Genomic DNA, 24,377 nt, shown 5'->3' on the forward strand with positions numbered 1-24,377 from the left:
AAGGCACCCACCCCTCACACCCGCCCCCACTCCAAGGCGATAAGCAAGATCAAATTCCTCATCTTAAGAGGTATCCAAAGACACCCAACATAGAAGATCACCCAACAGTGATCAACTGACCAGGTGATCAGGCTGTTCACAACCACTAACCTCCCTCCAAAAGTAAAGATCAAAATACCAAAGCTTCAATCCTGGCTTCTGACTGACGAAAAAGTTTCTCTTTTTTCCTGAGTGACATCTCTACCAAAGGTGTCTTTTCTAGGCAGGGGAATTGTAGTAATCTGTTCTCAAGCTGCAGGTGTTTTTATAGCCTCCAAGTGCAAATATTAGCTTCATCTTAACCTGACTTTATCACTGAAGTTGAACAAGACATTTGATGTACTACACTATTTCTGTAACATAATACCATGTGTGCTTCTGTTTGAAAAGTTTATTTCTATCTTCATAAATACAGAATTTTCTAAACACTGTGCAAGGCACCAAAGATTAAGTAAAATCTTTTATTTTAGACTATTTTAATCTCTTTTGACTCAATGAAGTAAATAAGAATCTGAAACCACCTATTTGCCAATTACAAGCCAGCAGTTAAGGCAGGTACCATTGATACAGTGCATGAATTTTCTATTGCAGTTATTTAAACAAGCAGCGTTTTACTATAGAAGTGCATATACAAACTGAATTCCAAACACCAGCAACCCAGGATAGGCACCTAGTTATGAAATTTCCTTGTATGTGTAGTAGAATGCCAAAAGTTCTGCCATAAAGTGCAAAGACTATGGACAATAACACTTTCTTTTGAGCATTTTGATACCAGTAACATAATACAACGGCTAAACATTTATAAATGTGGTTTCCATTACAAAAACATGTTCCACATAAAAGCTCCATAATACAATCCAGAAACAGAACTTGTGCGTATACAGATTTAGAAAGTTGAAGCTGTACTGGCATACTTAGGTACCAGGTATATATTTGCTGACCTCTACACACACGCACCAAGTTCAAAACCAATTTGCACGCACAGTCCAAATCATTCTGCTTCGAGCACCGTGATATCCAATGAGTTTTCCATCTGAGTGATGATGTGTGACATCTGCCCTGGTAATCTGCAACTGAGCATTGCCTGTAAAATGATCTGGTTCGCAGCTCTCGCCCAGCCCTCCCCAATAAATGGAACCTAAAATTAGTGTCTTCCCAACACAAGCACATGTCAGATGTGGACAAATACATTCATGGTCCCAAACTTAAAACAACTGGTAAGAATTTCACAGTGATCTGGTTACGGAAGCACAAAGACAAATGATTCCATTTAAGATGAAAATTACCTTAAAACTCAAATGAAGCTAATCTTTTATATGATGAGAAGCTAAAGGAATGAAGTATTAACCAATTAGAAAAGTGGCTCTTTCCCAACTAATAACAAAAACCCTACAGCAATAAACTTAGGGTCCTACTGCTGCAGCAGCCTTTGAGGTAGGTGGCGATGGCTTAAACCGAGGTAGGTAAAGTCCAAACTTGTTTTCAATCCCTGCAAAAGTGGCAACTGCCAATTTGTAACCACCAACATGGTCAGGGTTAGGAGCAGGGAGCGTGATCCTAGATTTAGGAACTGTCTCTGATCCAGCTGGTTTTCTGCAAAATAATAAAAATAATAAATTAATTTCCATAGAGTAAAATCAGTATTCACAAAAATCTCCTCCATAAAGTAAATTTAATGAGACATCTGAGTGTGCTTCCCTGTAAGTAACTAAATTATATGCTGCAATGTAAGAAGAAATACCCTGTTTTAAAACCTTCCAGAACAGTTAGGAGCCTTCATGTTGACTCATTACGGTCAAATCCAGATAAAATTTGCAGTGTATTAATCAAAACCAGTGTGAAGTAGCAGGGGTTCATAAGTCTTTGCTACAGCACACAGCCAATACAGGAACATAGCAGAGTTTAAGTAATTTTTTGTGGTGGCTTTCAAACTGTCCCCAAAGATCCACAGAGTCTGCAGTGGCTCTGGGATCAAGTTAAACAGCTACATGCACATCCACCTGTATTGTCAACAAAGGCAGGAGGCAGAGCTGAAGCTCCAACAAATTGGTTTTGACCTTGGGGACAACTGTATACTTTTTTGTATGTCAAATGCCCTGTCTAATCAGGGACACCACCAAATAATGAGGACTAATGCAGAGTGTATTCTGACCTGGCAAGCATCACATTTTTCCTGCATTTACATCCTCAGCCCATTATTTAGCCTCCCACTGTCTCTGTTTACACTAACATAGGTCCCCTGCTTCAAACTGTGATATAAAATGTGGTAATATCTTGCTATAAAACAGGTACTGGAATAGCATCCCAACCTCCACCAATGAAGTGTATTTGAAATAATATTTACAATTCATTTACAACATGTCCTAGCAAGCTCCTGGTTCTGATGTTTTGAGGAGGACCAAGACCCAACACAGCCAAGGGTACATTCAGGATCCCTGCTATATTCAGACATCACATACTTACACTCCTCCAAAGTCCACATAAAACCATCTCTGCAGTAGCTCGTAAGTCACCAGAGTTACACCAAACTGAGGAGAAGATCGAAATACACGAGCTTGAAAGAAAAGAAGAGAGTTCCTAAGTGACAAATGCCACAATTAGAAATCACTTGGCAATCAAAGCTCTTTTACACACCTCCTGCTCCTTTCCAGAGAGCCTTGGGACCTTCTTCCCGCAGGATCTTGGCAAAACAGTCCACAACGCCGCTGTAGGTGGTCTGTCCTGCTCGGGCTGCCACCTGTAGCCTTGTCTTGATCACATCTGCAGGGGTGACCAGAGAGGCTGCAGGCATACCTGCACAACACAAAAGTCATAGGTGGGTGCCACTGGCTTGGCACATATACTACACACCTTGTTTATCCAGAGGGAAGGTCTTTCCTCCTTACATCAGGAGAATCCAGCCACATTTGATTTAAGCAGAACCTGGGAAGGAGAACAAACAGCAAGCAACAAGAGGTTGCTGTTGTGGACGTGGCTTAACCCAGAGAGTGCTTCTCCCAGAGGAACAACCATATCAAGTGCTTCCTGCCAAGCTGGGAGGCACAGATTGGAGTTTCCCGTGCTAATCAGAAACTTGCATAGTTAATAAGCACAAGCTTTTGGAGGGAAGGTTGATATTTCCCTTTCCTTTTCATTCCTCTCTGTGGTTCCTGGCATCCTGATGTACACTGCGCTAGAATAGGCTGTACACAGACACAAACACAGACACACAAACACCCCTCATGCAGCAATGTCACTGAGAACCAGATAATGCCGTGCATGCTCAGCATCACTTGAGAGCTGAGGCTTAAAAAAAGGGTCATTCTTCTCATTAGGAATGGCAGACTGCTCAGCTGCAAAGCCACAGCTGACATCCTCAGCAGAATATGTGGAGGAAGATTTAAATTTACCCTGGCAGATAATCAACTGAAAGTAAAAAATACCAAATTACCAATGGGTGGTATTTCTCAAATCATTCCTATCCAAACTTGGGGGCATGTTTAGAATTGGGGGAAAAAAGCCAAAAAAAAAGGCAAAGAAAAGCACCAAGACTGTACCCAGAAGACACTGTCTCTTATGGTTTTATTACTTTTCCATTCTGCATCTGTTCCAAACCAACTTGGTTAGATGTAGATGCATAAATCTCCTTTTCTTTTTTTTTCCCAGCTTAATAATTCTGTAACAAAGTTTGTCCAAACCAGCATCGTCTGGCCTCAAGCTCCAGAGTACCCTTCCTGCAGACTGCTCCAAGAGATCAAATCATGTGCATATCACCAGAAGATTTTCTCCTCCTCCTCTTCTTGTCGCCCCAAAATGTCTCATACACTGGTAGGCAAGCACTAAAACCTGCTCAAGGTTTCTGAATTCCAGAAACACTGAAATTCCTCTTTGTTTAGCCTTACCCACACCAGAGTACTGCCTGAGTCTTCAATTTGAAGCCAGACTTTTGCCCTTCAAAAGCCAACCAGTGTTTTCAAGAAAACCAAAGAATTTACTTAGAAACAATTCTGCTTACTAACATGTGACTTCCATCTCCTTATCACTCACTCCATATTATTGAGGGTATTTTGCACTTGAGATACTTAAAATCCTTTTTTTAGGAACTATGTGTATAGGACAAAAGCATTTACAGCCAAATCGAAGTTACAGATTGCTGCCAAGAGAAGCTTAAAATCAGAATGTGACAAATAGCCCAGCAGGAGCTGACAAGAATAAAAAGGAGCTAGGGGAGGAGAAGGAACCTCATGGAGGCAATAGGCAAACAAATTAAGGAGAGATCCTGCAGATGGTATTAGAATCATCTCAGAATATGCTACGGCACAACAGGCTGAGACATCTGAAAACCAGCAGCGGATCAAGCTAGATGACATGTGCTGCCCGTGTCCCCAACTGCTGTGGAAATGAAGATCATCTAAGCAGTACAAGCTACACCCACTGGCAAAGGACACAGGTGCACATCTGGGTATGGCTAGCTTGATAATCCCAGCACCATGGGCTGTGTGTGGGAAGGGGGAGTTCCCCACATGCAGCCAGAGCTCATGCACACATCTGAAGCCTGATGACCAGGTGAGATCCCTGGCCGGAGAAGAGACATCAGCGCAGAAACCAACGCCAGCTTTTCAGAAGTAGTGGGCGTTTTGTTTTGTCTTTCCCTTGACTTTCTTTTGACAAAACAGTGGACACATGCACCCCAATCATGCTTTACATGTATCCAATAAAACAAATTTCTTGTTTTTGTAAACACTGTGGTGAGCGCTGTATTTCTAACACTGCAACTTGCTCATGAGAGTTAACCTAGGATGGGATTCACAGGAAGCACTGGATAAAATTCACATTATAGCTAGATTGGTGAGCCATATCAGCAACAATAAAGACTGCTTCTGTGCCTGAACTTCAAAGGGACGGTTATCTCAGTCTGCAATCACCTGACAATGGCTAGAAAGAGAAAAATAGGAAAATCTAAGAAATTACTTGGCTTAAAAATGCCATCTTATGTTTCAAGTCTGTAAATATGATCTAAAGTTCAAGAATTGTTTTGTTCCATTAAAATGGGTAAGAAACAAGCTGGCTGTAAAAGCTCCAGTTGGAGGGTTTGGAGCCTGGCTTTGGAATGGGGTGGGGGAGGGGAGAGGACAAGGGGGTTTTGAGCAGCAGTCACTGGAACACAGCTGGCTTTGCTAGTGCCAACTCAATTAGTTTTGACTATGAGCTACTGAATAGAGATCAATATGCTTCAACATGACAAACCAACCAATCTTAGCTGTTCTCTAAGACCAAATACTGGCTATAAAAGGGCCTTGCTCTCAAAGAGACACAGCCCTGTGTATAATTTTGACCAAGAAGTTTTCTCAGGGAGGAGAAAGCTTACAGTTAAAGGAGAAAACATTGCTAAACCACCATTTAGTACTGGATTAATGCCATCCCATCATTTTCCTCAGCTGGCAGGTCACAGCAGTCTGCCAGGGGCCACGCTGGAGGAGGAACTTGGCTGCAGCTTGGAGAGACCAAGCAGTCCCCGATGAGCATGGTGGAAATACCACCTGATTTGAGCCTTCCTGCTTGCTACACACTGCCCTAGAGGTTCTGCTGCACAAATTTGCAAGCCTATTTGTTCCCTAGTGGGGAAACCACGGACACTGCAGGAGCAGGACTCTCAAGCTGCCCCCTCCAGCAGCCAGCCACCAAGTGGTGATCCCCTTTGGGTGCACAAGCTGGGTGCTTGTGGAGGGACCAGCTATGCAGCAGATACAAGGGCAAGCTGAGGCTTACAAAGCTCTGTCTTCTCCCTTAGTCTCTGTCACACTCAAACTAAATTCATCTGTGAGAAGTTAAGCATGTTTGGACTCTTCTGTCTGCTATGCAGCAGACTAAAACAACCAAGTGTTCAAGATCACCCTCTGCACCTCTGTCATATATGAGGAATTATCAACCTGTGGCACCGCACCAATGTTTTCAAGATTTTCTGCTCTGTTTAATATTAAAAAATGATAAAGGTAAAAATCCTCAGGAAGCCAAGTAATTTCAGTGGGATACTGAAGTAGCAAATATTGTCATCATTTTGTCACCTATCACTGTGTTTAGAGATCTGTACTTCTAGTGTGGCTTTAGTATATATACTAAAATTCAAGATCCATTCAATCATAAAGAATTTTATTAATGCTATGGTTTTGTTTATAAATAATTTTAAAAACCCACTGTCAGTGAGATGCAGCCAAAACCAGCAGAGTAACTTCACAGGCAATGATGATAAATTATTTAAAAAAAAAAAAAATCAGCAAGATACTTTCCTTTCCCTTTTTTTTTTTGCTTCCTCAAAATTATGATCATACCAGGAATTTACAGCACCTTCAATTCACTCTACAGCATAGTAACTTAGTTGTTTCTGTAAGAGGTTGCAAAACATTGCTGCAAATAGTCCCTCTGAGCATTTTTTTTATTGTTGTCACTGCCATAACTATTGTGCTGCCAGAGCAGTATAGAGCCATGAAAAAAGAAATTTGGGCACTTACCAGCTATTGATCCCGCCAAGAGCAGATTTCCAGGGCTAACCCTCCCATCTTCATTTGTAAATGAAGCTTTCAAATGAGCATAACAGGGGAAGTAAATGGCAGAGAAGGGGATGTCACGCAAAAAACATGCCTTAGCACCCTGTTCAAGAAAAAGAACAAGTTTTGAGAATGAGTAAATTTACCATGATGAGCCATGAATATCAGAGAACAGAGCGACACGGTATTTTTTCATTTTGCTGCAGAAGGCTTATAGGAAAAGCAATTTCTCCCTCAACATTTTGAGAAATTAATGTATTTCGCCCTGCTGAGGAGTATCTCTGGGTTGTTTCTTGGTTCAGCAATTTCTGTCATTGTATGTATCTTGTCTGCTTGTTCTCCCTTACGCTGAGTTATACTGTGGTTATATGCTGGAGAAAATACCATGTGTTTGAGCAAACTCTGAAAACACCTCTGGAGAACTTCAGATAGTTGACCCTGTAGCCATGAACCTGTAGTGGGAGTTTAAGAATTGTTTGAAACAGAGCCACAAAATAGGTCTGTCACCTCTCAGTCCCACCTAAAATTAATACTCCAGGGAAAAGAGTGCCCAGTCCATACCTCTATGCAGGCACTATAATTGATAATGCAACATATATTGAGGGAGTAGAGCATAACAGCAAGTCTTTTGCAGAACAGTAACAGCATGATTTACTTGTGAATTTTCAAGTACAAGTTGTCTGGGATACAGTTTGTTTCAATAACTTTCTTAATCTCTTACCATTAAATTTGCCTTGTTATCAATTTGTGGAAGAAGTCCAATCAGCCAATGAAGTTACCAGTAATACAGCTGATTTCAAATGGAAGAGGGAAGCAAACAAAAAAGGAAATTTTGGGGTAGTGGGCAAGCAATCAAATGTTTTTCAAGCAGGGGGAAAAGCAAAAAGGCCACTAGGGAAGGTCAACCAAAATAAAACATCAAATGGTATCCACGCTCCAACAGCAAAAGGGATTTGCAGTCTGCCTTTCCTCAGAATGGAGATCCAGAGGACAACAGAGCCTGCCAGGACTAAGACCAGGAGGAAAGCACAAACAAGAGATGGCTTGGGAAAATGGGTGAAATCTTTCAAGCTTGGGAAAGAAATGGTTCATGGATGAGCCTAAGCCTCTTCTCTTTGAAGGAAGGGTGGAGACCTGGTGAAACTGCTTGAGGTTCATCCACAAACCCTCGGGGGGTGCCCTTGTTACTGTATTTCTCTTGTTCACAGGTCTACCGACACATGGCTCAGTACCAGACATTTCACAGGGGACATGTTAATATCCACATGATTTAATTAAATCTAATGATATGCCTGGACACATCTGTAAGCTTAGCTTGCACTATAATACCAGTCCAAATGTAGTGCTTATCCCCGCCGGATGCTGGTTATCAAAGACAAAAGAGCTGCAAGGTGTCAGAAAAACTGTGAAGTTGCCTTCCCACGAGGCAAGGCAGGGGAAGGCAGCAGGATGTGGCATGAGATAACCAGGTCCTGCAAGTCTCTCGGGAGACTCTAACAGGAGCAGTTTGCAGTCAGAATGCCTCTGAGAAAATAAAGATTTATCTTTAAATGCCATTAGATCTTGTAGTCAGACTTTCTGTGTGTCACAGACTCAGCTACTGAACACAGGAAGCACAGTAGGCTGTGCTCCAGCCCCTAGTGCTTCCCAGCACTTTCTCAGCTTATTTCTTGATGTTTTCAGGCTGAGTACTGACCACTTTCCCTGACACCCCCTTTGGAAGTTAATGACTTCTGCTGCTCAGACCCTCTGGTTTCTCACTCAGTTGGATGTCTGACTTATGCCTTTCTAGAGACACTAAGCAAAATGCCATAAAGGAACTCAAAAAGCAGTGGTGTTGGTGCTGCTCTGCCCCTTATGCTATACCTTGAGCACACAGAGAAGGTGAAGTTTTTGTGTTCAACAGAGACAAGGATTCTGGACTCTCACGTGCAACAGAAGCCCGTTTAACAATTTACCTTTAATCTTCACATACAAAACTAGAGTTTTACCAACTTCTGCACAAAAACCCCAACATTTTAAGGATCAAATGTCTGCACTGTATTTACTTCATAGAAAAATTATGAAACTCACTACTGAAACATTCACAGACTGACATGGTTTCTTCAAAGATTTATTTTTAGAGCATGCTTTTCCTCACAGCAAATCTCCTTGCTGCCTTTGCCCTCAGGGCACATTACTTTTATTTTCTTTGCAATGTTGTCATTAAACACTGCACACATTTTTTCCTCTGCATTTTTTGCATACCCTGAAATATCCTGATATAGTTAAAAGAACTAACAGAAATCAATAAAGTCCAAATGCAACTCTCAGTTCAACCCGAGCCGCTAATATTCCTCCCCTTCATTAAAAGGCTGTTTTTCATGGGGCAGAAGTGGCATATTGTTAATATCACTAATAATATACATTCAGGTATGCAGAGAGGGAGGGATGTCCATCAGCTTAGTTGGCTCAATGTAAACAAAGCCTGGATCAAAACTTGGATCCACTTTAATAATAACCAAGCTTGGCTCTGAGCCAGCATTGCAACAGTCTAAAGTTTCCCCCCATCATTCCGTTTAAAGTCTGGGAAAGCATGTTTAAAAGCAGGCCCCATTTAACTTCAAGTTAATCATCCGCAACCAGCCTAGGCCAATTAGGAGGCTTAGGGAGATTGGCCACAATATCTTGAAAAGCAAAAAGAAACATCTATTTTACTTCTCGCACCTTTTTGATGTGGACAACGTGCTGAAAGCCAAAGGGAGTTTTAATCAGTCCCCAGAAAGCGCTAAGGAGCATCCGCCCCAGTTTATTCTGGCAGCCAAGGTGCAGACCTGCCAGGCATGAAATTGTTGGGAGATCCTACACACCAGGACATGTGCCTTCCTCCACACCAGCCAGCTGGCTCCCATCTTCAATCTCTTTAATAACCTTAAAGCTCTTAATCTTGGATAGTATCTCACTGAATAAACCAACAGAGGAAAAAAAAGAAAAACCCTGATTGTCAAAGATTTGGATAAATAAACCCAAGTCAGTGCTGGGGCAGGTTCTTTAGCATGCTAATTCCTGCTTATACCAGCTCTACCTGCAAATAAGGCTCTAAACAAACTATTTCTACTACAAGGGGAGGGTAATTATACTGACAAAGGCACCTCTGTGTCGGGTTGGGCAGAAGGAGCCGGCAGGTCTGGGAGACGCAGGCTTAGCCTAGTCTCCTGCAGTGAATGCACATTGTCTAGTGCAGGGGAAAAATGCCAGACTGGGGGAACCTAGCAGCATTCAAGACAACAGTGGTGCACCTTGTCTGCGAGAGTTATTTAATGCTTCTGGCACCTGTACTTACAGCCACCCCCTCTTTTTCTCTTTTACAGGTTTAGAATTTATTTGGCATGTATAATTGTTATTTTGATCCTATAGCTACAAACAATAGGCAGCATGTCATTTCTTGATCATTTTGCATTCTTCTTGGGTTTTACTACAGAGTTAACCCTTTGGAATCAGAGCCTTAACAGCACCTAACGAGTTTTGTAGCAGCCAGTCAAATATGACTGGTATTTGCTTTCAAGGGCTGCATTTTTTTCCCACTGTAAAATGGCATTGCCTTAAAAGCTACTATAGGTTTTTATTCACATGTATTTATACCAACCAAAATATGAAACTCACTCAAAACATCATGCTAGAGGAATAAAATGGTAAATTTAAATTCAAATACTCTACCAGCAATTTCAATTCAGTTTGCAGGGAAAAAAAATATAGCTGTTTTAGTTGGAAGGGCATTTTTTTAGGTTAATTTTGAAAAAAAATTCTGAAAAGCAGGTTCTCACATATGAGAACAGTCACAAATAGGCATGGTGGATGCAAAATGTAACTCAAAACTTTTATAACTGTCTTTCGTATGTTTAGCATCCTGCTGTAAACCCTCAGCTTCATGACATGAAATAGCTCAGCTGTTATCAAAGGAACCAGGTGAGAGGTGGTACACATCCTGTCACTTGAGATTACACTTTCCAGGTCAACACACCAGATGCTTGTTTATGAAGCATTTGGGGGGAAGGAAAAGGAGGGGGAAAAGGAGACTTTTGGAAGCTTTTCTGACTAGTTTTGGAAATGAAAACTGTATTGGCAATAGCAACCAAAGCACAAATTTGAGCTAAATACCTTGCAGTGATTATAAAAATTAACATGACCACAACCAACATACCCTTTCCTTGAAGAATCATGTACCACCCTATCATTTAGTGTCTTCCTGGGATACAGAATAACTTTGTTGTGCAAAATTATGAAGTGGTACTGTCTGTTATGCTGTAAAGCACTACTCAGAATGATTCTGTATAAGAGAAGTAACATTTTATTAAACATTTTACAGCAGATATTATATGGATATGAGTTTCTGTGATATACAAAATAAGTAGGTATTCTTGCAGTGTTTATTTATATGGACACTTTAAAGATGTCTTTCAAAACCAATAGAATATAAATTCAACGGAATTTACAAATTTCACGGAACTTTTTTCATATTAAGGTGTAAAACAGGCAGAAGACAGAAAATGTATTATTTAATCTTGGATGATTACTTCAATATTCAGTTGTGACTAGGAATTAAATAAAATCTATTAAAAATATTGAAAAACAGAAAAGTATCCTTTCCCATTTCTGCCAACACAAATGACATTTTGCATTCGTTTAAGTGATATTTTCCCTGACTGAGATATGTTGTCGCTATATTTTTAAGATTAGCTGTCATCTACAGAGTATCTGCAGCTGAAGAATTTACTAGTCACAAGTTTCCATGCTCTGGTGCTTTCACAGTAACTATTACTGGGAGAAAGAACACAAATAGAGGAAATAAATTCCCTCTGCAAAAGTGCTGTTATGTGCCTCCCCAAAGCAGCATCTGGATTTTGAGAAATACAATGTTTTAAAATAGTTATTTAAACAAGTAGTTCAGAATTTTAGACAAAGACAGAAAAAAAAAATTTGCTTTCTTGCCTTAAAGAACTCCAAGGGTTTAACCCAGCAGTCAGCTTAACAAACTGTATGTGTCAATTTTTTTATTGCTGGAATTAACATGCATTTTATTTCTAAGCTGCATATCATTACAGAATGACATCTGACCACTCAGTGAAGGCTCAGGGAGTCTAGGAAGAAGCACTGATTGTAAATTGTTGCACTTATTATGATCCCAGACCTACTGTTCTTTAGTTCTTGAATGAGGAAGGAAGAGAAAGGGATATCAATAATCTGACCTGGACCTCTATGTGCTGTGATAGGAATTTCCCCCCAAATAACAACTTTTACAGTTACAAAGGTCCACCAAGGACAGTCTCCTCAAAGCATTAGGAAGGTTTATTCCACTGTGTAGGAGGTTGAGCAACCAAGTCAGATGACCAGCACAGATGAACTCATGATTGAGCTCAAATGCAGAAAATGAAGGGGAAGCAAAGGTAGGTATGGGCTACCCAGGATATACAGAACCACTGCTTGGGTGTGCAGAAATTGAGACAGAAAAGCCAAGGATCAGCTGGAGATCTATCTAGTAAGGGATGTGAAGGGGGAATAAAAAAGGTTTCTGGAAGCACATCGGCAGCAAAAGGGCAAGTAAATAAATTGTGAGGCTGTTGCACAATGGGGGCAGGAAACCTAGTGACAAAGTACATGGAAAAAGCAGACAAATTACCTTTGTCTTGCTTTTTACCAGTAAAATCTGTTCCCAGGCCTCTCAGCTCCACAAGCTTACCAGAAAATCTGCATTACCTGCAGACAGGGCACTTGGAGCCATCTGCACATACACAATCCTGAGAGTAGGACAGATACCTCCAGTGGTGCCAAGATAGCTGGCTGATGACGTTGGGAGGTTGCTATTACCTTCAAAAGGCCAAGTCAGACAGGGGGTTCTGGTAACTAGAACAGACAAATATCACACCCATCTTGAAGAGTAAGAAGGAAGATCTGGGGAACTACAAGATGTCTGGGCACACCTCTGTTCCTGGGACGTTTATGGAGCAAATGTCCCTGGCAGCCATTTCCAAGCATATCAAGAACAAAACAGATATTGGGAACAACAAATTTGGATTTACCAAATCACAGCTGACCAACCAGTTTGCCAGACCTGTGGGTAAGGGGACAGCAATGGATGTTGTACACCTTGACTAAAAGCCTGGCTTTTGAGATGGTCTGTCATCACATCCCATAGCTAAACCAGTGGAACATGAGCTGCACTCTCAGCAGATGATGCTGAATTGGGGAAATAGTGTGCTGTAGTGAGAGGCTGCTGTTCAGACATACCTTCACAGGACGGAGATACAGGCTGAAAGCATCTTTGGATAAGAAATCTGGAGGATACTGAGCCCAAGCTGAGTATGGGTCAGCAATGCCTCTTTGCAGTGAAGTCAGACAGCCACACCCTGGGCTATAGTAGCAAGAGTGCAGGGGAAGTGATGATTCTCCTCCACTCGGCACTGCTGAGACCACATCCAGAGCCCTGTGTCCAGTTCTGCTCTCTCCCATGTAAGAAAGATCTTTTCATGCTGGAGTGACTCCAGTGTGGGGCCATCAAGCCAGCTGATGGCATATAAAAGAAGAACTCAGTGTGTTCAACTCCAAGAGAAGCAGGCTAGGGAGAGACCTTATTGCTCACATATAGGAGAGTGCAGGGAAAGAAAACCATTCTTGGAGGTGCACAGTTGAAGGATCAGAAACTTGAACACGGCCTATTCAATTAGACATAAGAAAAGAGGTGTGGGATTTTTTCTTTTCTCTGTTTACTTTTAAACCATAAAGGTGGTCAAATACCTGGTCAGGTTTCCCAGGCAACCTCCAGGACTGGTCCTCAACAAAAATTATTCTAACATCAAGTCTGCAAGTAGAGAAAGCACAAAGCAGAGATCTCAGAGATCTCAGTACTACTGTGAACTGTTTACTGTAGCACAGTAAAGTGGCACATTAATATGCCAATGAATGACCCAAAAGAATATTAGTCTCATTTATACAGAGGAGCACCAAAACTATGCAATCCAGCTTCTTCTCAGTGATCCTCAAAGAATATTCATTTGGATTAGAATGAGGGGATAATTATGACATAATCAATACAAGATTCACTCAGCTGGATGCAAAAGGGGTTTACATAGCATTTCCTTTGTTAATTTGTTGACATGACACATAAGGTTTATCTTCTGTCTGTGCCCTGGTTTTCTCTGTTAATCCAAGACAGGAGCACTGAAATTACCTATACCGGGAGGGGGGTGGGTGGAAGGCATTTTATTTTAAAATCCATATCAAGTACTTCATAGGTAGAAAATAATACAAAATATAAGAATTCAAATAACAAGCAGTGCATCTTGTTAAGACATGCAGGAATTTGCCTCATGAAGCTAAGACTAACTCTTCACATCTTCTGGCTGCATTTATAATTAATACATTCTTCCTTGCTGACTACTATATGGGACTCTTACACATTTTCACCTGAATTTCAGCATAAACAACTCATGGGAACTAAGCAGAACATGCCAGATGGATCTATAGTGGTAAGAACAACTTTCAGGGATGACTTTTCTATGAACTAGGAAAGGAGAATTTTCAATGCAACCCTTGTCATGTGGTAAATAAAACTTAAAACAAAAAAAGACATTCATTTATTTAAAATTAAAATTCCTGAAATTAAAAGTTTAAAATTCTGCTTTCAACACTTGCAGAAGAAAGTCAATCAGTTAAAGTCATGACTAAGATAGACAAGCGTTCAAACAGCTGGAATACTTACATGGAGGCCCATTAAGCCTACAAAAAACTGCAAGATTACCAAATAAAACTATTTTCTAGAATAACTATCTATTCTTGTTCTTCCACAGCAGTATCTATGGAGTCATAACTAGATCTACTAAAATAAGTACATTAAGGTCTTGACATACAAGTCTTGTGTCTTGAGACAGGAGAGACAAAGCTAAAGCAAAGACTTCAGATGTAAATTAAAGAGCTGTTAGAATGAACAACATGAGAAGTACTGAGATAGTCATAAAATCCTCATTCCTGTTTCATAGTGTAAAGCTAATTTGACTTGTTAAGAGTATGAACATTCCACACATACCAAGATATTTCAATTCTCATTAGTAGAAGATTCATTATTATTTGATGTCCACTTGGTCATTTTACTTAGTAAATTAATTTAGAATCACCACCAAAGAAGGCAGCACCTACCAAATCGAGTCGCATCTGAAATTCATTTAAAATCACTGATGTCTCTGGGCAACATTTACTGGGGCTGGTGACTGATGCAATGAGTTATTAATATCTGCCTGGCCTCACAAACACTGCCTGCTCCAGCACAACCATTCAGGAGAGGGCTGCTTTTACCTCCAACACTGCTGTTCCACAAGCACCTCAAGGCAGTTTAAAACTGTTCTGAGACAGACTGGCTCCCTTTGCCACAGCCATTCCTCCCTTCACTGGGTACAATCATCCTGAGAAGCTACAGAATGAGCTGATCTGGGTTCAAAGCAAACTAAGCCCTAAGGAGGAGGCATTAATGACTTTCTTGTTCCAGATCCTTATGTGGGTGCACCAATGCTCTGACTGGCACACAGAAAGAGAGCAGATAGGATTGCCATTTTCTTTTGGCTGCAGTGCCAAACGTTTGGTAGAAAACAGCAGAAACCTGCCCAATTACAGACCTAGGTGTGACTAAGGGTGCCCTTGGAAACAAGCCTTGTGACATGGTCTGTGCTCAGTGGGTGCCTGTCATTGCCAGGCTAAATTCTCTAGCTTTGTCAAATCACTCAAGTTTTTGGAGGCAATGAATCCTAATGACATACAAAGGACATGAACATAGGAAGTGGGGTGGAGGGGTTAAGAGAGACAGAAAAAGAGACAACAGCTGAGTGAAAACAAGACCAAACCCTTCTGTGGCTTTTCTTTTTTTTTTTTTTTTTTTTTGGTGGTGGTAAATAGACTCAATAAATGATAGTGATTAAATTATTGTCTGTTTCAATACAACACAGTGCTGTAACTAGCTCCTGTTCTTGTGTAGTCCTGACTAATATCCACCAGCATTTACTCTAGTGGATAGAAATAATTCATGATACAACTCAAGACATTAATGCCATTAAAAATGGACAAATATATCAAATTCTGCTCAACCACCAAGAGCAGGGTATTCAGGGAGAAAATAAATAAAATATTGCTACTTTAGTAAACTAGTTCTTCACTGGTTCTCATTTTGTGTTTTCTTTTTGCTACTCCAAGTAAAAGTCAGTAGCTGACCTCCATTCCTGCACAGCCTCAGGGAAGCAGACTCTTTACAAAATTCTTGTTTTCAGTTGTAAATGTTAATCTGATCAACACCATAATGCCATTTACTAGGAGTTTATACAATAGCCTCAGCTTCAGTAAAACACCTAAAAAATTAGCAAGTCAATTTAAAGGGAAAAACAACTCCCCATTAAATCCTATTCAGACCTGCAACTTCTCTCCAGGCCAAAACATACAGACACGTTCTCGCGGGCAGGTTCTCTCTTTGTAATGTTAACAGAACAATTTAAAAAGACTAGATGCTTAAAAAAGCAGATGGAATTTAAATACTGGAGAGAAGGGGGATGGGGCTCTTTTGAAGCATCTTCAGTTTATGGCTGCACTGCTGTAAATAAGAAACAGAGGAATATAGCCTGCTTCACTGGAAATCCTGGGATATATTGGAAGTTGGCAAGCTTTCTTCTGAGTTGCAGGCTGCAGAGTCTGAAGAAACACCACCCGGTGCTCTGAAGTAGATGGTATTCATTACAGCTTTTGTCTCAATACCTGAGTGTACTGGCTATCTCAAAATACTTCAAGACCTTTCATATTCCCCTGTATCTAATCTCCTTCATCTAAAAGAAGACAATATCCTAAAAGTTTGGTAATCCTTTAAACTATTTGCAGCATATATCCTGTTAGATCCAATTTTCAGAAGATGTTTGTATTGCTGCTGCCATCATTAAACCTAACTTGACTTCTATGTATTTATGTATGCAAGTGAAGACTATAATACAGAAAGCAGAACTGTAGAGTCTGTAGCATACGCTCACAAGGGCAGCTTCTCGTGGTATTATTTGGGAAAATACTCTTCTAAAGAAGCAAGGGGAAGCTTGCTTTAGGAGTTTATTTTTATGCTGAGCTCCCACTGTCTGTATTTCTTCACTACTATTGTGCAGCAATTAATTCCCATCACCAAATGAATGATGACATCTGGGAAAGTTACTGAATCAAATACAGAAGAGCAAAAGCAAAGTTCCAAAACTGTAAGCTCTATATCATGTAGCAGGTGAAAATAAGATTATTTTTACAGCAGGCAAAATATCAGGAATCACGAACTAATATTCAACAAATCTTAAACCTGTGGAAGTGAGAAAAGAAATCTCAGTAAGATTTACAAAAAATATATGCTCAGAAAGATGAGACAGTTTCTTCCCTTAATCAGAAATGAAAAATGAAGACATAATATCACATAATAATTCTTCTTTTACAATTGTGTCCACCTATGAAAGTTTGTGAGAACAATGAAAATATATGTTGATTTAAAAGATTTATAATAGGCTTATTTTTAACATTTTTTAAAAACATACCTTGTAGAGACCAAAGAAACCTAAGTCTCTTAATACACTGAGGGCACTAACTCGTGGACCAGTAGTAATTTCTCCAGCCACCTGCAATCGAATCTTGACAATTTCCAGTGGATTGGTAAAGATTACTTGAGAACCTCCGGCCTGAAATTAAAAGCAGAAATCAATATATTAATCTGCTACATTATTTGCAGTGTGGATCCTGTTACATTCAAGATAAGGCATTTTCAATCTTGCTGCACTCGGTTAAGCTATTAGCAGTCAAGAGTTTTAATATTAGTGCACCTCACAATGTAAGAAACCTACTTCCCCACGAGATGAGTTGACAGGGAAAACAGAGGAAGCAGCTCAGCCACTGCAGGACACTGCAGAACATCAGACAGATGCTAGCTCAATTCTTTTTGCAAGAACACATTCACTAACACCAAGTTATGCAATACTGACAAACCAAGAACACTGCAACACAAGTAATGAAATAAAATGAAAAATTAGTAACTAGTAAAGCAGCTGTGATGTAAAGTATATAGAAAGTCAAAACACACTGTTGAAGAGTAGAACTCTTCAATTTTTTCAATTTTGGCATGAGTTCATGTAACTAAGAACACATGGATTCCAATAAACAGAATTGCAAGTATATTGTGCTTTTTAAAAAAAATCCTCTTAACTACCAGTTTCAGTGCCATTAAGTGCTGTTTGATTCAAGAGTCTGAGCTCTACATCGTTATTTAGGTACCAGGTATTAAAGAAAATAATGTGACTGAAGGATTCTATTAATCAAGAACCGCTAAATGTTTTCAATGTGTCAGTCTCCATTTGTTGGGAAGACACCACTCAATCGATTCTGAAAGTCTGCTTTAAAACAAAACAGTGGCAAGCAAGCCACCTCTGGTTCTCATAAAGTTCATCTCATTCATCAAATGTAACTTAGGGCACAACCTTTCTGTTACACTGACAGATCCCGAGCTAAAAATCTGCAACCAGAAAAAAAGGTAATGTGAAAGTTACCCAAATGTATTAAAAAAATATTCATTCAAACTCCTCCTGGCTCAAATTCAACAGAATGTCATTCTAACTTCTGTTAAGTATGTAATTCCGTGGTATGACAGCTACGCTCTTCTCTAGGTTCTGAAATCACACAAACTGTGCAAAGGGCAACCCTTGTCCTCCCTACAACAAAAAAACTATTTTATTCTAGAAGGTAATGACTACAATAAAATAAGCATTTAAAAGCACTTGCATGTAGAGATGTCTAGTACGTAAACACCATGTGCACATATTTTAAAAATTATCCCAGTGTTAAAAGAATTAATTGTAGCTCAGATTAACTATCATTCAAAATAAAAAATATGCGCAATAATATGGTTCAAATAATGTGCTGAAGAAATGGCAAATCACACGAACAACTATTCTTGTCTACCACTTGGAGTGAGCATACACAATGTGGTTACAAATTAAAGTCTTTACATAACCCCCAAAATATCCCAAGTGTTTCCTATTTTGACCAGGAAAAGCATACTCTTGTGTAACTCAACTGGTTTTGACTTTCAAATTGGCATAATTTAATTTAACTGCTTTTACCAAACCAGAATTCTGGTATATATAAAACTACTATTCTTGTTGCAATCAAAAATTAGACTGATACACTATTTGGCACATATGCTGATTTAAATTTTGCACTTAAACTGAAATATGTTGAATAAGTAAGCATTCAAAACAAAAAAAAATTTTTTTTACTTGTCTACTCATCTTGCAAAGTCTCAAAATAAATAAAAGAATCCTGGAAAGGTGCTTTGATGAATTGCATATTCCTGTATGATAACTATTTTGGTGTAGGTATTACAATCATTAGGCATTTCCACCTGCCAACATATATATTTTCTCCTTAAAAATGATAAAATCTGAATTGCAGGTGATAATGTTTATTTGCAAGTTTGTTATACAACAACCATTCTCTAAAACACATTACTTAAAAACTCGTATCAATTATCTATTGGCAGAATTACACTACATTCCCTCAGTATGATATTCCTGTAGTTCATTGTGCCATGACTCCATGAGAAATGTTCTGTTAATTTTCACTACAGGAAAACCGTATTAAATTTTAAAAGATTACAACAAAATAAAGTATTAGTACAAAATTAGTATAATTATTACTATTAGTGTACCAAAACATGGAAAAATTTAAAAATCTATAAAAATGTTTATAAGTGAGTGCTATTATAAGGAAAGGAAATGGAAAGATATCTTTGATTTTAAAAGAGAATAAAGGCAAATTATTTCAGTACAACATAATTTCAATACAAACAGATGGGAAGTACTTCAGGTGCTAGTACATATAAATGCCTATGTCTGCATGTCCAACCTGGCTATGTTGACGCTCCCAGCATTAGATATTTGCTGCTCTGGCTACATCACATAGGACTTCCTCTGCTTCAGCTTGCTATTTAAAAACATGGATGCTATTATTTATCCACTTCATACCAAGCTTACTACATTCAAAGTTTTAAAAACACTGAGACCTGCATGCACCAGACAGTATTAAAAGGACTATCAATTTTGTTGCCCACACAGCAGGTTGAAGAGATACACTGGTCATTGCCAGTGAAGTGTTTCCAGACCGTCTAGATACTAGCCCAGAGCTCCCTGAACAACCTCTGTCATGCTCTGAATTTATCAGAGATATAGTCCAAAAATCAAATGGTGAATAACTGAAAGCAATGAGGCAGACAATACCTGACAGAGGTCTCAGTACGAGGGCTTCTCCCACCTGCCTGCCTTGTGATGCAGAGGAAGGCTGGTCTGTCACCCTGTGCAGAGGCAGTTCCAGTGGTAACAAGTACAGTCACCTGGTGGGGAGCTCCGATCATTCTGTTATTTGAGCATCTGTGCTGGTAACTGCAGCTCCTTGCTCTCAGAAAGGGGGGTAGCAAACCGGAGATGGCTACTGTACTCTCTAATGAAATGATTTCTTGCTTATCTAGTACTGGTAACTCCTATTGTGTTATTCATCATCACAGTAATGCAAGCGTCTCATAAATATTAATTTATTTCCTCCTAGTGCTTCCATGAGGAAAGTACAAAGAATCTGGTTTTACAAGAAGGGGTTTTGAGGCAGGCAGTTTAATTGTATGACCAGTGTGTGCATTTCCTCCCTGCTCAAACATTTACAACTTGTCAGAGTCTCCAGATATCCTCATCTCCAAATAAGTAGCTTGAATCACAATAGCATGGCTTCTGTCTTCTTTCTCAATTTTTGCATAGTGAATGCAATGAAAGAAATCTCATCAGTCTGTCTGATTTTCTCCATTCTTTTCAAGGTACTGGTTTAAACTGGTATGGGGAGAAAAAAAAAACAGAAAAAACATTCTCAGCACATTGTGCCACCCTGTTCATTCATTTTGTTTGGCCAAAAATTGAAGAATACTGCCTTCTGGTTTGCTAGCTTTTGCAGACAAAAATGTATTTAATTATAAAATTTTGAAATAAGCTCCCAAAGGGAAGAACTTGAAAACTACTTTTATTTTTCAGTCCCAAATAAACACTATTTAAGCTCAGGCTGCTCAAGACTAATGATTTCTCCACTAAGTGTCAGAAAAATCAAATACATCAACAGTTTAATACAGACAGTTCCCAGTAACACAAATTTTTCTGTACTGAAGTTATAAACTTGAATTATAAACTCTGAATTTCTTATCACATCTTCCAATCATTTTTTAAACAAATTATCTGACTGTATAAGTAAATCTATTACTTTTCAGTTATTACCACGTGATTAAAGCAAAAGCTACAATTTTGAGTTATTAATAGGCGCAGATAACCAGAGGTACTGCGTAGATAATTATCTCAAAGGGCCCACAAAGGGCCCATATTATTCTGAAAGAATTTAACATTTAACCTAATCACCAGCACTTTTGGTCTTGTCTGATTTACACCAAGAAAATAAAAGGGAAATATCACTGTCATCCAAGAACAATTCATACATGCCTAACTAGAAATCTGCATGCCTTTAAAGCTGCTTTAACAAAGCCAGCTGGTTATGCACCTATACATATGTGAATTTTTAAAAAGAAGTTGGGGTTTTCCCCACTTTTTGCAATTCTTCAACTCTGCAATTGGTATTATATCACCCAACACCTCTCGATGGCAGTATAGTCTTGCACAGTAATACAGTTCTGCCTATCATGTCTCCTGCTACTTTCCTACTTTACTGAACAGAAGGAAGAAGTAGAAATAGTTGAGGATTGGTTTGTTTTTTTTGTCCACATAGAAATAAAGACACTCTGTAACTAAAAAAAATTGGTTTAGTAACAACCACTTAACAACACTTCAGTTTAAGAAGTCAAAATGTTTTCTATTTCTTCATGTTCAAATCACTCTGCAATAAGCTCACTGGAAAATAAACAGATTTTCACCCCCCTCATTACAGCGAGAGAAGAAATTCCTGTTCTTTTTAATATAACTGCTTTTTTGTGCCCTTATGAGATTAACTAAGAAATGAGCACACCAGACACAACTGTCCTCGGGCTTTGACATCTCCATTTGAAAGCTTTAGTGTATGTTCTGAAGAGAATCCAGCCTGCAATTAAAGAAGGAAATTCTGTGTTTTCCATTCCAGAAGAAAGCACAAGATTCTTTTTCTTTCAGTGCTACTGACCATCAAATGTTCTTGTTCCTCTAATTAACCTTATTCTGTATTTCAAATTGCAGTCCCTTTCCTGCTCTCAGTAAGAGCTTTTAGGGTCAGTCTAGATCTTTATTCTGCATCCCATCCAACTTATCAAATATTCCCTTTTATGGTTTCATGGACAAAGAAAGAATTACTACTGCTATTAGGGTGTTAATGCTTTTCAACAATATCACCCAGGGATAGCAATTATAGCAATTAATGGCAATCATAAAAATACATAAGCAATATATTATACAATTACCAAAAATCAAGCTCTGCAAAAGAAATTGTCTAAAATGTCTTGGTTACTTGTTTAAGCTACAAAAGACAAGAAGGTGCAAATTCCAAGATTTTTAGTCAACTGTTTATCATATTCAGTCCTACTGGATATCATATTCTGTCCCAATCCCTTACTCCTTGTAAGTTGCCAGATGCAGCTTGTTTTCCTGTGCATTTCCTAGCCCCATTAATCTTAATTAAAACCAAAGTTCCTAAAGTACAGACACTAAAAAAAGATTGCTCTTTGTCATAAAAAAAATCAAATTTAAAATGTACCAATGATTTCAAGAATGGAAGAATTACCATCCTCATTGTATAACAAAGGGCAACTAAGGTACAGAACTGTCCAATGATTTACCACAAAACCACATGCCAACTCTACAACAAAACAAGGCTAAGAAGCCAGATTTACAGAGTGTCACTGCAGTGCTTCAAACTACCTCCAAAAGTCTTGGTGTTTGTATGGCACTAGGTCCCAAGAGCATTAGATGAATTATGCCAATCTGCTACAGAGGGGATTTGGACTCCCCTGTTACCAGAAAAGTTCCCAAGTAACAGCAGTCCAAAATGACTGTTTTGCTTACAGATCTCAAAGGTGACAACCTTAATTTCATGGTAATGTATTCAAGAGCAAAGCATACTGGGTTCTCAAAAGTTTGGTTCTATGTTACCTTTTCATTCCATAAAGCCAGGCTTCAAAAATCTAGACAAGCCATCTCACGCTATTTTGTGTTCTCTCCTCTGTCGTCCTATCTACACAGCATTCTGACAATGCTCTTTAGCAAAATGGGAGTTCATGTAGTAAATACCTTTCCTTCAGATCACGAAATTTTCTGAGCCCTTTTTGCTTTTCAGTACCCTGCTCAGCCTATCACAGAAACAGCTTTCATGTTGCTCAAGCAGAATTCTGTTTTTCTCTAGCTAATCTTTCTTGGTTTCTGAGGACAGCCTTCCCTTGGTCTGGCTACGGTTTTACTTTGTGCAGCTCAAACAGTGAGCGCTGCTAGAATCACAGTCTTGTTAATGCCCACATGTACATAAAATGTAAAGCAAGCTCTGTCGAATCCTCACATAAAAGTGCTCATAAATAGAATTGCAATTAGTCTGAACAGAAGTACATTCCTGCTACTGCAATTGATTTCCAAGATTTAGAGGCAAGTTGTGAGGACTGTCCTATAACAGAATATTAAAGACCTGTCTAAACAGAAACAAACAGGAGTACAGTTTGTTTATAAGCACTGACCAAGTCTGCAATGGGAAAAAAATTTAAATTGTGGATATTTTCCACGTTATAGGTAATTCACTTCTCAGAAGCCTAGCCAAAAAATCAAAGTGGAGCCTACTTGATTGGCATTATAAAAGCAATTAACTTACAGACCTGTCAAATCTGTTAATGTTTGGCTCTGTCTGCTCTACTTGTCTATTTTGACTAGCTGTAGAATCATTTAATGATTTACAGTCCTTTCAAGTCCTAAGGCATGGTAGCTGTATTAAAACTGTGACCCATTATTTCTTGGTCACATCATAAATTACTGTGACATCATAAATATCTTCCTTTTTCTCACAGAAAGCTAGATTTTAATCCCTGAATTATGTTCGAGCCCTTGTTTTTGGATTTGGGTTTTTTTGGACCTTCACTAGTAAACACTGTAATATTTTACTGCCAGTAAAAGAAGAAGTAAAAGGAGAAAGGGATGTGTAATAAAATATAATTGTCAAAACAAATCCATGTTTTAAACTGCAATGTGCATTCATGTAAAATGTTGCAGTCGTTATTTCTAATACAACAAGAGAAAAACCAATAAGATTCAAATTGAATTAATATTAAGTAAGTTTGTTGGAAAAAAGGACTTCTTAAGCATTCAGAATTGTTTGGTTGTGGAATCAGAAAACTATCAACCTAAACCTAGGCATCCCTCCTTGTTTTACAGTTTGAAAAATTTTCTCTCTCTTTTTCTTTCAGGGGAAAACGAAAATAAAAGAGGAGAGGGAAAGCAAAGTGGGAAAGTATCTCTAATTCATTACGGAAAAATACTTCTTGGAAAAAAAAAGTTAAAATTAGATTAACGAATGCAAAAGGAAAATTCAAAATGAAGTGAAATCAAGTTCTGCAATATTCATTACTGATTTGGGGAAAGACCTGTTCAAGTAGGTATGACTGGGTGAACATTTCAGCAAACTGCTATTTTAAAAACAGCCAAACCTGCAAGGAAATACAGGGTGAGGTCAAAGAGAAGCAGGAACTTTACACCAGTAACTTTCTCAACCTTTGGTACAACCTCTTGCAAAGGGCTATCATGTTAC

At 39.0% G+C, this 24,377-nt stretch overlaps 1 protein-coding gene across 5 annotated transcripts in view; it reads right to left on the reverse strand.

Moving 5' to 3' along the window:
- Positions 1-486: 486 nt before the first annotated feature.
- SLC25A13 (solute carrier family 25 member 13) overlaps positions 487-24,377 on the reverse strand; it is a 103,624-nt gene continuing 79,733 nt past the window's right edge. For all 5 annotated transcript variants that reach the window (XM_033052371.2, XM_033052364.2, XM_033052386.2 and 2 more), the window contains 5 exons: positions 17,132-17,272; positions 6,528-6,666; positions 2,674-2,832; positions 2,503-2,593; positions 487-1,632 (listed from right to left, as the gene is read on the reverse strand). In XM_033052371.2, the coding sequence (XP_032908262.1) occupies positions 1,443-1,632; positions 2,503-2,593; positions 2,674-2,832; positions 6,528-6,666; positions 17,132-17,272 (720 nt within the window). In that variant the 3' untranslated portion in view covers positions 487-1,442. The remainder of the gene's footprint in view (positions 1,633-2,502; positions 2,594-2,673; positions 2,833-6,527; positions 6,667-17,131; positions 17,273-24,377) is intronic.

This window comes from Catharus ustulatus, chromosome 1 (assembly GCF_009819885.2).
Source record: "Catharus ustulatus isolate bCatUst1 chromosome 1, bCatUst1.pri.v2, whole genome shotgun sequence".
Classification (NCBI taxonomy): Eukaryota; Metazoa; Chordata; class Aves; order Passeriformes; family Turdidae; genus Catharus; species Catharus ustulatus.